Source organism: Phaethon lepturus, unplaced genomic scaffold (genome assembly GCF_000687285.1).
Source record: "Phaethon lepturus isolate BGI_N335 unplaced genomic scaffold, ASM68728v1 scaffold43269, whole genome shotgun sequence".
Classification (NCBI taxonomy): Eukaryota; Metazoa; Chordata; class Aves; order Phaethontiformes; family Phaethontidae; genus Phaethon; species Phaethon lepturus.
In genome coordinates, this window is record NW_010566349.1 from 687 (window position 1) to 17158 (window position 16472).

Genomic DNA, 16472 nt, shown 5'->3' on the forward strand with positions numbered 1-16472 from the left:
GGCAGGGATTTAGTCTCGGGCAGACTGGAAGGCCAGCAGCCAGGTCACTGCCTGTGGACAACCCCCCTCACCACACATGTGGTCCTTCTGCAATGCCAGGTTTCACACTACAGCAGATTGGCCATAAACCTGCTGCATCAGCCTGGTCCTTGCAGGCCCTGTCTCTTTGAGGACGGGACCTCTTCTAGAGCTCAGGAGTCCTCCTGGACACACACCAGGCACCAGAGGAGGTCCTTGTCATTTGTAGCTGGGAAGGTGCCTCTCCCCCCAAAGAAGAAACAGCTGGGGAGGCTACAGGCAGGATCCAGCGATCCCAGTGAACTGCCTGGCAGGGCCACTGCAAGTCATGGCATTGGAAACATGCCATCCCGCTCAGCAAGTTTTTGTAGGTATAATGGGATCTATTTGGCCATAGCAGCTATGAAGCACAGCTCCCAGCTGGTTGTAACGCCAATACACCCAAGGCTTAGAGAAACCTTCCTCCCCACCAGTCTGAACACAGCTGGTCCCACTCAAAGGGGAGCTCCCAAAAAGTTGTGGGGCAGTACCAGCCCTAGGCCCCCACAGCACGTTAAGCCATGCCCACCTCTTCCCAAGGAGCCAGCCTCTTTCCCCTGCCCTGAACAGAGCGACCCTGAGCCTGCTGAGAGGGAAAGCCAGCTCATTGCTGCAGCAGCTTGCTCAGCAGGTTTGTTTAGGAAAGCTCATTAACTCATGCACGCTTGGAAGCTGTGCTGGTGTGTGGCATGAGGGATAAAAGCTGAGGCTGCAGGAGGACCAGGATGGCTTCACCTTATTCCCAGTCAGAGACTGCCTACGTTTATCCAATTGCTGCAAGAGAAGAAGGAAATGGAAGTTTCTGCTGCTGGAAGAGGCCTATCAGGACACCAGCCACACCTGAGACAGCACATGGTCCTCCCCATCCCTGCACCTTCTCAATCATGCCTGTGCTTCCCCTGTATAGCACTGCCAGAGCAACCCCCACGCCCACTAACAGATTTACCCCAATTCTCCCCCCAGGACAGGACTGGAGCAAAAAGGAGCTCCTGGAAGCAGCTGTAAGCTCTCTGAAGCCCAGGAGCGAGCTCCCTCCTGCTCTCCCATCAATCCTGCCTGTCCTGTAGCTGCTTGTCACCCACAAAACCTGGCAGGAGCAGCCTGCACCACCTGCCCTCACCTGTTTGATCTCACTTTTCAGCCTGACGATGCCGGCACGCTCAGGCTTGGTAGCCCCAACAGCCCCCACCTCACAGATGGAGATAGCAGTGGTGAGCGACGAGTCGACCGATCGCACTGGAGGGGAAGAGAGGTCTACAGTGGGTACCATGGCTCGGCACAGACGTCCCTCATCACTGCTCGGGCACTGGACCTCTGCACACCCTTGCCCTCTATCCCAACCAACACCAGAGATCCACGAGCACAGCACAGAACTGACCAGGCCAAGTACTGAACTAAGGAAAGCCCTAATAGCCACAGGACTTGGACTTGATCCCCAGAAATGAGCTCAGCATCACCCTGCTAAGAGCACAGCTTCTCGCTGGACCGCTGCAGTGCAGAAGCAGCTGTGCTAACATGCAGGATGACAGGGACGTCCCCCACAGGTGGAAACACCTGGAGCTGGCCATGCTCCGCACCAGGAGCCAGCTTTTCCCAGAATTGCTCTTGCAACACTGCTGAGAGACTCACCACTCCTTTCTACCCCAAACTCCTTGCCGGAGAGGATGTGGTAGAGGAGGCTCTTCATGTCCGACGGGCTGAGATTCATCAGGTTCTCGGTGGCTTCTCCAGCTGGACAGACAGAGTTGGGATGTTGCAACCCACTTCACAGCCCTCCTGGGACATTTCTATCCAGCACCCCATTCTGTTAGCAGGGGAAGCAGTGGTACAGGAGCTCATCCTCCAAAGACGTACACTAAGTCCAGGCGTTGCCTACAATAGGGACTCTTCCCCATGCTAGCTCAACCCATGCCTGCATAAAGACTGCACTGATATCACCTGCTTGTGCTGCCTGGTAACACTCCCAGCTGCAGACCCTGGCACATTCATGCAGGGTCTTGTCCTGGTGCTGAGCTGCCCATTTTTAACAGCACTTCCTCCTGGCCTGGCAGGGCCCCAAGCACCGCAGCACCCACCTCAGCCAGGGTTCCATCCTCACTGCACGTACCCGAGCAGCGTAGGGAGTGCGCCAGCTCTGTTGCCATCACCTGGATGATGAGCCCGATGCGGATGCGGAACATCTCAGCAAAGAGCGCAGGCTGTGTGCGCATGTACATGGCCAAGTACACCATGATCTCCTGGAGGGGAAGAGGCAAATCACCCCATGGCTGCTCACCAGGGCAGACACCCAGCTGTGGCTGTGGTGTTCCCCCACTGCCCCGGCCCCTCACCTGGGTGAGGATGGACACACTGAGGTTCTTCTCGCTGGCTTCATCAATGAGGCGAACAAGCTCCTCGTAGGGGATTGGTCTGGGGAGGGAATGAATGGCAGAGCAGGTGAGAGGCAGCAGAGCGAGCCTTGCATCCCTCCTGGTCTGTACAGCCCAAAGAAGAGAGGGAGATACAGGCTGGGGACAGCCTCTCAGAGCCACTCCTGCACACAGACTCCAGAGCAGCAGGCTCACATCCAGCCCCAGCCCAGCACGCGTGGGGAGGGAGAGGTGCCACACTCACGCAGAGATTGTCTTCTCACGTGGCTCCGGGGGCAGCCCCACTGTCAAGTGTTTCTGGTGAGACAGGAGGTCAGTGCAGGCCTGGGGACAGGAAGGGTCAGCCCAGGTGTCACCAACAGCTCCAGGTTTGGGGCCTCAGCACAAGATAGAGGGAAACAGAGCTGACGCAGCCACAGTTTGCCTGCCCACTCTGCTGGACCTCCGCCCACTAGAGGCTGGCTGCATAGTTGTTACCTCATCCAGAGCTTCCACCTTCTTCTTGAGGATGCCAGAGATGTAGCGGATCAGGGCCCACTGGCGTGTGTCCCCCACCCGCACATACAGCTCAGTGAGAAGCTCCTTGACAGTGGGGCCAGGTTCGCTATCAAGTCCCGTGTGCCACTCAGGCCCCCTGCAGTAAAGGAGATGCTGGGTTATAGCCAGCAATTCGCCCTGCAGCAGCTCTCTGGCAGCCCCTAGGCTGCACTGTCTCTCTCTCTGTTCAGTGAGCCAGCAGGACTTGGACCTCATCATACTTGAAGATGTGAAGCATGTAGAGGATGTCTGCTTGCTCCTGCAGTGTGGGGCAGATGCGCAGCTGGTCCACCAGTGCCCTGCAGTCCACATTGCCATCCTCATCACGGGGCAGGTTCATCTCTGCATAGAGTGCATGACTCTGGGGGAAGGCAGACCCATGCTCCTGGTTAGCATCACCAGCACCTCGGACTAAGTGCGGTCTGATTACGGAGCCAAGGCCATTCACCCATAGTCACCAAGACTTCCCCATGCAGCCCCGCAAGGACCCTCTGGCTCCAGCTGAAAGGATAAGGATGGCACTGCTCAGCCAGACCAGGAGGGACAGGGCTCACCTTGCTGTCCATATCTTGCTGGTGGGGTGAACTCAGCAGCTTGACTGACTGCTGGGATGCCTGGAAGATCTTGCTGGGGACATACATCCCAACATCTAAAAGAAAGCCAAGGTTGGTACAGACACTTCTCAACCCCAACTACCACTGCTGTGCCCCAAACCACCTCACATCTGACACTGCTCGCCCAGCAGTCCCTGCAGAGAAGCTGTCTGTGGGAGAAGCAGCCCCTGCCATCCCTTATCATTCAGCAGTTTCCACAAGGACTGCACAGCCACCAACTCCAGGATACTCCATGGCCAGGACTAACATGATGGACATCATGTGCTTTTGCCCAGGCAAAGGCTGGGTTGCTCTGCAGTCCATGGCACGCTCCCAGCATCACACACCTGGGAAAGCTCCCAAAGCACTTCTGCCTCACCCCTGGGCTTGAGCAAAGACACTGAGGGTGCTGGAGTTAACTCACTCTGGACATGAAGGTCCTTGGCCTTGGATGCCAGGGACATGAGGTCACGGGTGGTGTGGACAGCAGCCCGGAAGCGGCTCAGCCCTCCCCGCTGGGCAGTGGGAGGGAGGTTTGACTGGGGAACCGTGCGCTGCAGCAGGTGGTCCAAGTACTGAGCAACCTCGTCGTATGTGTCCGCTGGAAGGGGAGGCAGAAGATGGGGGGTTCAGCGCTTTGCGTCGGGGCACCCCAGACGCCGGAGAGCTCCCCAGCTGTGCCTCAGCGAGGGCTAAGCTTTGCTGCCCGCACAAAGCGACAACGTGGGGCTACCACCAGCAGCCAGATGGACAGATAGACAGTGCCAGCAGCTGGGCTCACAAAGCACAACAGCCACGGCACCCCTGTTCCTGCACTACTCCACTGCCTGGGACACAGTTACCAGCTGGGGCCAAACTGGGGCTCTCTCCGAGTCCCACCTGGACAAAGGAAGCAATGGGGTTGCAGTGTGTGTTTGGTCCAAGCCTGCACAAGGACGGCAGGGTCTGCTCAAACCCCTCATGCTCTGACCCTCTGGGGAAGAAGGAGAGGCATAGCCAGGGGCAGCCTGTCCCAAGCAGAGACCACTCAGGAGCACCCCAGTACAACAAGGGCCTCATCCAAGCAGGACTCCAGCATGGAAGCAAGGCTTTGCAACAATTATGTCTAATTAGAAATTACCAGTTATTTCTAATTAGGAGTTCGAGGAGGAATTACGGCTCCGGCCTTGCTCTTTGCCCAGCCTCCAGCGGTTCCCATTGCTCCCAATGCCGCCATCAGGAGCGCCAGAGCCACCGCTCACTAACTGTGGCATGGAGGAGGGTACTCAAAGGCCACATCTCTGCTCAGCCAGGAGATAACAGTGCTGCCCAGCAGCGATGGGTATGCCTTGGGCAGGGGAGATGCCCCAGGCCAAGGCAATGCACTTCAATGCAGAGCTGTTGATGCATTTCCAGCCAGTGGGCCACGGCAAAGCAAGGCTGCTCTCCCCCTGGCAGACAAGCTCCATGGTGTGTCTGCCCCAGGAGGTGAGCTGTAGACTGCACCTGAGGCCAACAGCACAGCACCCCCTTTCCACACCTGTCTGGGGATGCCTCGTGCTACTGCCTGAAAGCTTGCTGGAGAAGTCACCCAGACATCAGGCTTGAGAACATCATCCTGCCTGGCCGCAGCATCTGAGTACAGGAAAAAAAATTGAGCATCTTTTAGCTGCTGTAGAGGCCAGGCAGGCCCTGTCTCCCACTGGGGCTGGGGGGAAGCGACACCTTGGAGGGGCCCATGCAGCCTGCAAGGAAACCACAGGAAAGCGAGAGGAGGGCAAGAGAAATAAGTATTCAGAGTCACAGCAGTGCAAACATTGGCTACAGGAGCAGCAGAGGCAGAGCAGACTGATGGGAAGGCTGGGAAGATGACCACCACTGTCATGTAGGAGAAGGATGTACCCAGGCCTGCTTGCAAGGAGAACAGCAAAACTTGCACCCCACCACGGTCTCAGGACAAGGTGGGTCCATCACTCTGTGATGGGCCAAGGTCCTCTCAGGCACCCTATCCACAGCAGCGAGGCCTCAATTCAGCACCCACTGGAGCAGCTCTGCCCAGAGAGGGTCAAAGGCTTTGGGAAAACAACACTCAGAGATTGCTTGGGGACATGGTGGCTCTTCCCCACCATCTCCAGCACTGTATCATCATCTTCTGCACTGTTGCCTGTGCACTAAAGATACTTAGCCAAAACTCGCGAGTGGAGGCACGTTGCCAAGCCTTCATCTTTTCCCCATGCAACAGCCTATGAAGGTCAGAGTGGCTCATTCCAGAGCGTCCTCTGTGTTCTCCACGGCCATGGCCATCAGCCTCAGCCCCATCTGGCTGGGAAACCCCTCCAGCAAGGGGTCTACAACAGCTGCATCAATTCACCCAGTCCCACCCCACTGGTGTCACCATGAGCATCACCCAGACAAGGTTAATTGATGGAGGGTCAGATGGGAACAGAAACATGGTAAAAACGCAAGTGTATGAAGAACAGTGGCAGATGCTGGCAGGGATGTTGGGTGTTACGGGTTTATGGATGAGTTCGGCATTTGCCACATCACAGCAGCGACTGGCCTGTTCCCCCTTACCATCCTCTGCTATCTGCAAGCCATGCAGCCACTCCTCGGCGTCTGGCTCCTCAAAGCTGTCAATGCTGAGATTGTAACTCTTGGAAAAGACCTTACCCTCTGGCTCAGGGTCCATAAAGCTGAGGTGCGTTCGGCATGACGTTGTCAGGAACTCCGACAACTTACCCGTCTGGATCCTGAGCGAGAGGAGGGGAGGTCACACAGAGAGGAAGGGGGAGGCAATACCCTTGGCTTTGCCTCCTGGATCCAGGGCAGACCCTTCAGCAGGGACAGATGCACTTGCCCAGGAGTACACACACACCCCAGTGCCTGCTTTAGCTGCCTGCTATTCTTCCAGCCGCAGGTGGGCATGGAAGGGCTGCCCAAAAGCTATTAGAGGGATCCTGCAGCCATGGGTTTCATGGCATGAAAAGATACATCCTCTCTTGCATCTCCTCTGTTGGGATTGTAGCCCCAGGGTGCATTTACAGCCTAGCACACCCCAATGTATCCTACACAGCTTGTTCCCCAACAGCTGATGCTCAGGTCCAGCAGATACCCTCATAACCAGGCTCTCAGAGGCCACCAGCCCCGTCCCCTCCTGCACCCCAGGAAGATGCACTCACCTTGCGCCACCAAAATACCCATCCTGCAGCTTCCGCAGCGTTGCCAGCACTGTGGGGTGCACGCTGCTGCCAGTTTCATCTGTTGGGGACAGAAACACAGGTAGTCAGGCCCTCCCGCTCAAACAGGCTCCCAGAAGGCAACACAGGGCCAGGTGGGCATTCAGACATGCAAAGCACCATGGCAACAGCCAGGCCCTTGCTTTGGGGTACACAGCCAGGCTGTGGCACCAAAAACACCACCCAAAAAAGGAAATTCAGGACTGTCCAAGCTGGATTCCAGCAAAGCCAGGTCAAGACACACTCCAGGCTCCTGGGATTTCACCTTGGGCTTAAGCCAACAGTACCAGACCAGAAGCACCCAAACAGTCCCCCGCTCTGCCCCTGGCTTTCACATGAGGCAGGGGAGGGAGTGCTGCTGTCAGGGACAGAAGACACCACAGCAAAGCGCATGCCCAAGACACTAAGGGGATTTCAAGTACACAAGGAGAGCCAAAAAGGCTCAAAAGCAGAACAGAGTCCCTTCCCTGCACCAGGCTCATGGGGAAGCTATGAGCTGCTCCAGAGAAGCCAGTTCTGCTCGGCACCATTGCACAGCACTCTGCTCCTTCTGGTTTGCTGTCTTCCCCTCCCTGTTGTCTAGGAAAGCCTTTAGCAGGTGTTAGTCTTAGCGAAGAGTTAAGATGCAGGAAAAGCATCTTGACACTTTTACAGGGGTATTATTTTTTCGGTCTTGCTCCCAAAAGGCCTCCCAACAAGCCTAGCTGCCTGGACACTGAATACTTCCATGACAGCAAACATCCCTTGGGCTGCAGGCACTAGTGCTATGCTAGGCTGGCATTCACAACTCAGTGCGGCTCCTTTGAGCGGTAAGCTCTTTACAGGATGCTACTGGCTCTTCCAGCCCACTGTGTCCCCATTACAGAGACAGTCCCATATCTGCCCACTCCCTTCCTCCCACAGAGGCTGCTTCCCAGGGCTGCTCTAGCCAAACGCTTTGCGAGGCTGGAGGATCTATACCGAGCATGGTGTGGGAGATGGGGAAGGTGATGGTCGGCCGCCCAGTCATCCTCCAGCGGCTGCAGAGGTATGAGAGGTCCGTCCTCAGCATCTCCACAATCATCTTGTTGTCAAGAGCCAGGTAGAACTGCTGCTGGTCTATGAACTGTGAGGACAGCAGGAAACATGAGCGTCCCTTCCTGCAGCCTCCAGGTCCCTTTGGTGTCACCCATGTCTTCCCACTGGTGCTCAGGCAGGCCAGATATGCAGTGCACCCAGGGGAGATCCTCCTTTGCACCAACAGCTCACCCACCTTACCTGGTACCTGCCAGTACAGTCTAGCAAGCAACCCTCAACCCCCAGAGCAGCTACTGGCCACCAACAACTACAAGGTGATAACACTACAGCTCAGCAGCAGCATGCTGCCCAGGTCCCACACAGCTAATCCATGCTGTGTCTATCCCAAGCAAATACGCACTTCCCACAGCGCCAGGCTTGCAACCCTGCTCATCCTTGCAACCATGGTGGACAGAGGGATCCCTGTCCTGCCACTAGCCTCCTCCTGGTGTCCTTGTCAGGGTGAGAAAAGAGATTTTCACCCAACACTGATCATCAGAAGGCTGAAACCATCTCCTCCCAGCACACATACAGTCAGGACCACCAACTCTGCTGCTTCCTGCCACAGAACTGGGGCTACTCTGCCCTCCAAGGATATTCACAGGGTGTCGGGTCACCCCTGAGAATAATTCAAGTGCTCAGCCAGTGCAAAAACCTTCTGCCCAGTTCCAGATAGCATGACAGCTGGGAATGAGCCTGTGCAATGTCACCCACCTGCGGGGTAAAGGTAAAGATGTTCTTCCTGATCTTGTAGAGCTTGGAGGTCCCAAGGACGCCCATGTGCCGGTAGGGCCGTCCCGTCAGGCACATCTGCTTGTTGCGGCCTAGAGGGGCAGGAGGAAGAGGTTTTAGTGCAAGCCTCCTCAAAAAAGGGGATGCAGCGGCAGAGACAGGCCCCTCTGCTACCGGCCAGCAGGAAAAGGCTGGTTTGTGGTACCCCAGGACCCTGTGTCAAGCTGGCACAGCTCTAAAGGACAGTGATACTCTGTCCCCTAACCCTGCCCAGGGGGCTCGACACACCCAGGCCCTCTTGCTGAAACAGGGACATACAGCCCGTCCTGACCTCCGCAACAGGCCATACCTCCAGACTTTGGAGATATCACAAGCTGGGGCAGGGCCAGGGGTTCTCCCTGCACAGGGCTGGCCCCCCAACGCTGACAGCTCTATCAGCGCTTCCATTGCTCCTGGATTACTCCCAGAGCCCAAGGCGGTGCAGCAGCAGCATTGCCCCTTGGTCATGTCAGTCCTGGCAGCTGCCAGGCTGCTCCCCTGCCTGCTTTGCCCATGTCACATTCGGCCTTTTGGTGGCTTAAATTAGCCAGCATGTGCAGCCTATAGCAGATCAGGTTTCTCCTTTGGCCCAGGCTGAGTCTCCAGCTCCTGCATAAGCCTCGTGCCCAAGGGGTTGCAGCTTCAAGGAATGAGTGTGCAGAGCTCTGGAGTGGACTCTCCCCTCACGCTTAGCCCCTCCAACAACAGCCATCCCACCTGAGCTACAGGCTTGCTCAGGCAGGGACTGCCAGGGGACCTTCCTCTGGGGTCTGACTTGCCGCTCTTATTGAGATCTGAGTACAGGAACAAAATCTGGCTCCTGTCCACACCAGGTCCATCCTATATGGATAGAGCCTCTGCCTCACCCTAAGGCAACTGTGAAACTGTAATGCCAAAGCTTGATCCCTTTCAGAATCACCCTGAACAGCACTGCCTGCCACCTCAGTTCCCCTTGAGCAGGAGCAGCTTTACCAGGCCCAGGAATGGGTGGCATTCCTCATCAGCCAGGCACAGAGCAGTAGGGCAAGACATCAGCATCTATGAGCAGAAGCGCCAGGGGATGGCACAGATCCTTCTGCACCCGCTTTGCTGGAGGAGCAATGATCCCAGCTCACCCAGCCGGGCGTAGATGTGGCTCAGGATGCGAGCAGGCTGCACTCTGATGGGGTAGACGTCTGCCACAGTCTCCACGTTGATGTCCTCCTTCCTCAGGACAGCCTTAATCCCCTCTGTCTCTGCCAGGATGCACACTGCGGAGGGAGGAGGACACGCTCAGTGCAGTAGGGGCATAAGGGCGTGACAGCACTGCTCCTGGCCTTTGTGGACACATGCAAGGTGCCATGTCACATAGAGGCAGCTGTCTGGGGTCCCTTGTCACATAGAGGCAGCTGTCTGGGGTCCCTTTGGGAACCAGTTCCCACTGAAGACGTCTGCCTTGCTCCTTCTAACACTCTCTATGCCCAAGCTTTCCCTGCCAAGTGGTAGTAGAACAGGACAGTTTTCAACCTCTCTGCAGAGGAGGCTGTAGCAGGTGATATTTCGCTGGGGCAACACAGGGTGGAGTGGAAAGACTTGCACCCCATCTTATATCCACCTTGCCAGGGAGATCTGGCTGCACCAGCAACCACCCAGCAAGCAGGGCCACCCCAATGAATTCTTCACGAGCAGAGTCCCCAGGTCTGCCAAGCACAGAGTCCCTCACCTTGGACCACCACATCAGGCTTGGGGACAGTTGCAAACCGGCGGTTGAGGGGATCTATTTCACCGGGAGCTAGAAACCCCTGAGGAAAAAGAGATACAAGATAAATACTTCATGGGCAGGGTAGAACAGGTGATGCCTACAGATAACCCACCTTTAAGAGATTCTGGGGGATAGAGGTGACAACTTCCCCATGGTAGGTGGCTCAAGGTGGCAACATTTGCCTGGCCCCACAGCCCACTCCCCAGGGGTGACCATACCTCAGACATCAGGCAGCCCAGGATGTAGAGGGACTGCCCCCACATGAGAGGCAGCTTGCCCATGGGTATCCTGTCAACAGTGTGAGGGTTCCTGTACTCCTCATCCACCTGGAAGATAAGCCAGGAGATCAGGGAGGGATCCACAGACACAGGATGCTGAAGGAAGCATCATCATTGCATTTTAAAGTCCAGCAGTTTAAGGCTTAAAACAAAAGCCTACGAAAGCATTTGCTACAGAGGGTCTAAAACATCCTGGATACATTCCTCCCCTCTTCTCGTGATTGCCCGAGGCACCCACGTCAGACAACAGATCAGCTGCTCGGACCACGTTTGGGTTCCCAACACAGGCCATCCCATGGGAATGACTGACATGCCCCAGGAACACCAGGGCAATGCTTTCGGATGCTGGTGGGAAGAGCATCTCTCCTGTACCACCTGAGCACCAGGAGGCTGTTGCTCTCAGCCCAGGCCCACACACTCATCACTGAACAGGAGCTCAGCACAACCTCTTCAGCACAGGTCTGTGTGTCCTGAGTTCTCAGAGGACTTTGACTCCAGACCAGCAGACTGTCAGCAAAGTACCCTTGTGTATGGAGGTAAGAAATGCTTTGGGGAAAAAAAAGCAGTTTATTTATACAGCATGGTTTTGCAACAACTCCAAGCCACACTTTTTTCTACATGGGGTTTCCATGCACTACATGTACTGCTTTACTAACAATTTGGGCTAATAAGCAGTTAAAACGTAATTATCTGGTAATGAGACATTCCCACCATAGCTCAGGATCACTCACCTTATCCGGCGGGACACTGTACAGCTCTGGCACCAGGCGCACCCCATTCTTCCCCTTGATGAGAACCCCCTCAAGGGCTTCCCGGTACTCCTGCACCTGAGGAGAGGAGAGGAGAGGGGATCTGCCCTTGGTCATGGCTCCCTGCATCCTTCCCCTGTACACCTCCCTTGCCAGGGACGTCTTTCCACTGGCCTGGCAGGTCCTGCCTCCCTTGCCTGCTCCATGTTTCCGCTGAAAATCCCATCAATGATCAAGTATGCCCAGAAGAGAGGCCACTCGCACTCGATGTTCTCAAACAGCTTCAGCTCAGCAGGTTCATAGTAGAGGCGGTTGGGGTCCTGCAGGGAGGGTGTGACAGCAAGGCATGTGGTGGGTGGCAGGATCCCCTCAAACTGACAAGGCTTCTACTCCGCCCAAGACCCCAGCCTCAAATGCTCTCCCCGTCCTCCTCTGCAGATGAGGGCTGAGACAGAGCAAAAAAGCAGTTTCACCTCCAGGCTGTGTCCTTTCCTTCAGACATCCCCTCCCAAACCCCCTGCATGGATGCTGAAGGGACTCGCCCCTCCTGGGCAAAGGGAGCCTACTGTGTCCCCAGTAGAGCACCCCAGAGCCTTCTGCAACAGCACAACATCCCCCTCACTGCACTGGGGATACCTGCATCCCCTTCACCTTGCCTGCTCTGTCCCAGCCCCTCAGCACCTGCCTTCTCCAGCATCGCCAGGCTAGCCTAGTCATGTGCGAGGCCTTGGGCTAGTCACACAGGGCCAGAGAGCAGCGTGCCTCCTGCCATTTGGTGTGACTGTGAGCCTGACACAAGGGAAGTGGTCAAGACAGAGTTGCCTTCACTGAATCCTCCCATCCCAGATATGCATGGTGTAGTGCCCCAAGGGACCTATGGTCGACCCTCCCTGCTACCTGCTTTAACTCTGTTTGCTACAGAGAAGGGAGAGAGCTGACCTTGGCAGACTGTCGGGCAGAGAGGACAGCAGGGACAGAAGGAGCAGATGTGTTCTATAGCATCTGCACACTGGCCACAAGCTCCCAAATCCCCATTTGACTCCAGCCAGCTGCAGTGCCGCTGCAGGCAACTCCGCCCTTCCTGTGCCTCACAGCTCCCCAGAAGTAATCCGCAGCTTTGCAAGCTGGCAAAGCTCAAGAGCCCTGGCAAAGTCAGACTGGAGATGCTGCTGCTCTTCTCTGTTCTGGACAGACACAGCCACGCACGCTGCCTATTATGGTCAGGTCTGAAGAGGCACAGCAGAGGAGATTTTAGAGGCACTCATACCCAAAGGAGTCCCATCAGGTTATGGGCCCAACAGCCAGTGATGATTTCAGAGCCTTCAAGTACTATCTCCTGGTTGTGGTTATCAAATGCAACTGTTGCTTATAAAATTTGTTTTCCCTCCCCAAAACAGCAGAAGTCTCCACTCGCTCTGCTGAGAGCCAAGTGTGGTAGTACACAAGCTGCCTGCTGGCCCGGGAGAGGCAGAAGCAGCTTTGTGACCTCCAGTGCTGCCGCAGAGCCAAGGCCATCAGGGAGGAGCACTGCACGGTCACCTCCACAGGCCTCTGGCCCTCGCTCAGGGCTTGTGCGGCCCTGGGAGAGCCACAGAAAGAGCCCACCTCAGCAGGGCTCCCACACGGGGCAGTGGTCCCACCTTCCCCCAGCCTAAAAGATACACAACACCACCAGGTCCCAAGATGCTGGCAGAACCAGCCTCTGCCCATCTGCCATGGGTGTGAGTGGGATGTACCACCTCTGTAATGGGCTGTGGCATTTTGGGAAGCCTTGACCAGACCCATGACACTGCCTGCGTCTACTCAACTCAACTTCCCAGTTGAGCTACCCACTACAGCCTTTGTGCTGCACCAGGTGGGACTGCAAATGCAACCGAGGGCAGCTGCTGCTTGGCACTCAAGCTCTGGCAGGTGGCAGGGCTGTGGACACTTACCTCTTTGGGGGTCCTGTATCCATCCCGGAGGAAGCGGCAAAAAACTGGACGTGAGGGAAGGAGATGCTGAGCAGGAGGTACAGGATGAGATACCTTGTACCCTCAATGCAGAAGCGGGGCAGGGTCTCCTCCAGCCAAATACCCCCTCACTCGTTCACCTAGTGCTCAGGCACCATGATCACAGCCTAGGGCCACGGCACACAGGACTGTTTCTTTGCACACCCCTGCCACAGGTCATGGAGACTGGGAGAGGACATGTCCCACCACCCCTTCCCCAAGCACATTTTTGGGGAGAAAAGGGCTACAACAGCTTGGACTGCAGCTGTGTCCCAGGAAGGGTGAGACAGGGAAGAGCCACTCACCTGCAGCTTTGTGATGATCTCTTGCTTGGTGATTTCCACAAGCTCGCTGTCCTCCACAGCGAACGCTGGGTAGGAGATGACAGAGAGCACACTAGCATCCACCTCCTTGGACGTGGAGGCCCTGGGCAGCATCGAGTGGAGGATGGACTGGACAAAGGGGAAGGAGGGGTGTTTAGGTTGCCAGGCTGGGTGTTGTTCACACCACAACCCCAGCAGATCACAGTTCATCCTGCAATGGTGAACACCCATGCGGGTCTCACCTGGCAGTGCTGCACCTCATCTGACAGCACCCGTATCACCGACTGTGGGCCTCCCTTTGCTCCAAAGAGATCCAGCTCATCCAGTGCCTCCAGGGCAGCCTGCAAGCAGGATGAGACCCAATGCAGCAAATCCTCCACCACGCTGCTCATCTGTAAGAGCTCTCACCCCGTGCCAGCCCCTCAGTATAATGCACTGCCCAAATTTAAACAAATTTAAACCCTGCTGTGACTGCAGGGCACCCCAATCAGAACACAACCACATCCCAAAGCCACAGGTAGCCAGACATCAATAGGGCCCTGGACATTTCTGCTGCAAACCCCAATTAATTTCTTACTCCCAGTTCAGGCAAAACTCAGGCAAGAGGGCACGGTTTTATCCCACCACTCAAGGAGAAAGTTCTTCCTCCCCAGGAACCTATCACTGAGCCTCACTAGTTCAAAATGCCCAGCCTTCCCTGTAAAAAAGCAGCATGAGGCCACTGGTACTCCCCAGCACCCACCCAGCACTTCCCCTTGGCTCACCTTGGCCATGCCGACAGAACTAGCATTCAACTCAGTGATGCCCTGGTTCGTCTTGTCCCCACGCTCCCATATCCCAAAGTCCTGTGCAGAGGCAGCGGCACATTGGAGCAGGCAGTGGTTCAGAGCTCACCCAGAAAGCCTTCAAATCCCACCCATCGGTGGTGCTCCCAGCAGGCACCACAGGACTCTGCCTGCTGGGGCTTAGGAGGAACCCACAGCTGCCCCTAGACACCAGCGTACCATCGGTACCCCCAGGGCACGCTCCCCTTCCCCAGCATGGGCTACCCACCGCAGTTTTGTAGGCTGCTTCAATGTAGAACACGAGGTTCTGGATAAAGTTGACTTCATCCAGGCTGTGAATTATGTGGAGGCCTAAGGCAGCAGGAAGAATTCACATTAGTTGCTTCAAGTCCACAGGCATCCCTAGGAAGGTGCTGCAGTAACCCAGGCTGGACCACTCCTCCTTACTGCACGCCTGCCCCACGGGAGCCACATCCTGGCCAGCTCCCATCCCCACTCCCACCCCGCTACAGCAGCTCTGGGGTTTCAGGCAAACAGGGGCTCTTAGAGAGACGGACATCAAGGGGCCTACATCTACCTCAGGTGCTGTGAGCATAAGAAAACAGTGAGGTAGGGGAGCCCATCACAGCAGCTTGGCACCCAGGAAGTTGCACCCAAACTGAGAATGTGGAGAACCCTGGAGATCCGTATGCTCAAAGCTGAAATGGCATCCCCCAACAGCATCACCTGAGGCTGTCATTTGCGCCAGCATGAGCAGGTACAGGGAGGTGGCATCCATCTGCAGGTGACCCCACTCGTGGTCTCCCACCACAGTGTCACAGGTGTGGGTGTTGTACTTGGCATGCAGGCAGTCCCTGGTGCTCTGGCTGTACTTGAACGCCTCCACCTTGTCCACCTTGAGGAGGGCAAGGAGATGCAGGGGTTCAGCAAACTCTGTCTCCAGAGGTCTCGCAGCCCCAGAGTCAAGGGCTCTCCCATGCTGTCAGCCTGGCACGTGGAGCCGTGCCTGGCAGGGCAGAGATCCTACAGCCCCCGGGCTGAACCCCTGCACACAACGGGGCAGCAAGTGCAGGCTCATGTGCCACCTTAGCACAGGGCTGCAGCCATGGAGGGGCCACAGCTGCACCATGTGGAGAAAAAAGGGTCACCCCAAATGCCCTCAGGGAGAAGAGCTGCAGCATCCCAGTGCCAGCCAGGCCACAAGACAGGGAGCAGCTGGCAAAAGCTCCATTGGCCACCAGCCCACAGTGCTGGGACTTCCATCACTCCAGGGACAGATGCCAAGTCAGAGCTTATTTTAAGACTTGCTGGAAGGGGGCCTTCCCTCCACTCGTTGGGGAAAGTCAGGGAGAGCCGGCACAGCTGGGACTGACCATGTTTGTGGCAAAGCTGGGCTTTGAGGAGACCACTCAACTCTTGGAGGCGCTCCCCAGCCACTACCTGTCTCATCATGCACTGGAGCAGCCCCCGCATCAGCTTCACCACACTCTGCAAGAACAAGGAAAACAGCCTCGTTAATCCCTATGCAACCAGGAGAAACCCTGACTCAGGATCAGCTGGCCAATGACCTTTATAGGGCTCCGGCATCTGTAATCGGAGTCCCTTCTCACAATTCCATGGCCCCTGCTCCCTATACCATAGCAGAGGGAAACACGATTTCTTGGTCTGGCAGCAAGGCCGAGTTGCTGTGCTGTGTAGGGGAGTGAGGGCATGGCTGCAGGACACAGCTCCTCAGCCCTTGGGAGAAGGGCTGCATTCCCAAACCACCCTGGAGCCAGAGGGCTAGACCCTCCAGCTGGGCATCAGCATGCTCTGGGAAAAGCAGGCTCTGACATCCCTTCCTATTGCCCCCCTGGGCCTGGGGACAGCTCTGTTCCTGTCCTCACTGCACAGCCTCCCGTGGCCTTTTTTACTCCAGAGCTGGGCCATGCTAAAAGCAAACCAGCCAGGAGGTGATGGCCAGCTCCCCAGTACCACCGGCCAGGCTGGGACAGCCGGCACAGGCCC

The 16472-nt window shown here is 56.4% G+C and overlaps 1 protein-coding gene across 1 annotated transcript in view; it reads right to left on the reverse strand.

The window, feature by feature from the left end:
* Window positions 1-15953, reverse strand: part of PHKA1 (phosphorylase kinase, alpha 1 (muscle)) — a gene marked incomplete at both ends in the record, with an annotated part of 16632 nt that extends 679 nt beyond the window's left edge. The window contains 27 exons of the mRNA XM_010295451.1: window positions 793-831; window positions 1178-1293; window positions 1687-1788; window positions 2165-2294; window positions 2388-2466; window positions 2671-2750; window positions 2904-3060; window positions 3185-3324; window positions 3518-3612; window positions 3981-4157; window positions 6206-6285; window positions 6715-6793; window positions 7732-7876; window positions 8542-8651; window positions 9714-9848; window positions 10301-10379; window positions 10558-10665; window positions 11349-11444; window positions 11564-11686; window positions 13301-13340; window positions 13432-13445; window positions 13663-13809; window positions 13923-14021; window positions 14445-14525; window positions 14734-14816; window positions 15192-15360; window positions 15906-15953. Of these exons, the coding sequence (XP_010293753.1) occupies window positions 793-831; window positions 1178-1293; window positions 1687-1788; window positions 2165-2294; window positions 2388-2466; window positions 2671-2750; window positions 2904-3060; window positions 3185-3324; window positions 3518-3612; window positions 3981-4157; window positions 6206-6285; window positions 6715-6793; window positions 7732-7876; window positions 8542-8651; window positions 9714-9848; window positions 10301-10379; window positions 10558-10665; window positions 11349-11444; window positions 11564-11686; window positions 13301-13340; window positions 13432-13445; window positions 13663-13809; window positions 13923-14021; window positions 14445-14525; window positions 14734-14816; window positions 15192-15360; window positions 15906-15953 (2751 nt within the window). The remainder of the gene's footprint in view (window positions 1-792; window positions 832-1177; window positions 1294-1686; window positions 1789-2164; window positions 2295-2387; window positions 2467-2670; window positions 2751-2903; window positions 3061-3184; window positions 3325-3517; window positions 3613-3980; window positions 4158-6205; window positions 6286-6714; window positions 6794-7731; window positions 7877-8541; window positions 8652-9713; window positions 9849-10300; window positions 10380-10557; window positions 10666-11348; window positions 11445-11563; window positions 11687-13300; window positions 13341-13431; window positions 13446-13662; window positions 13810-13922; window positions 14022-14444; window positions 14526-14733; window positions 14817-15191; window positions 15361-15905) is intronic.
* Window positions 15954-16472: the final 519 nt, after the last annotated feature.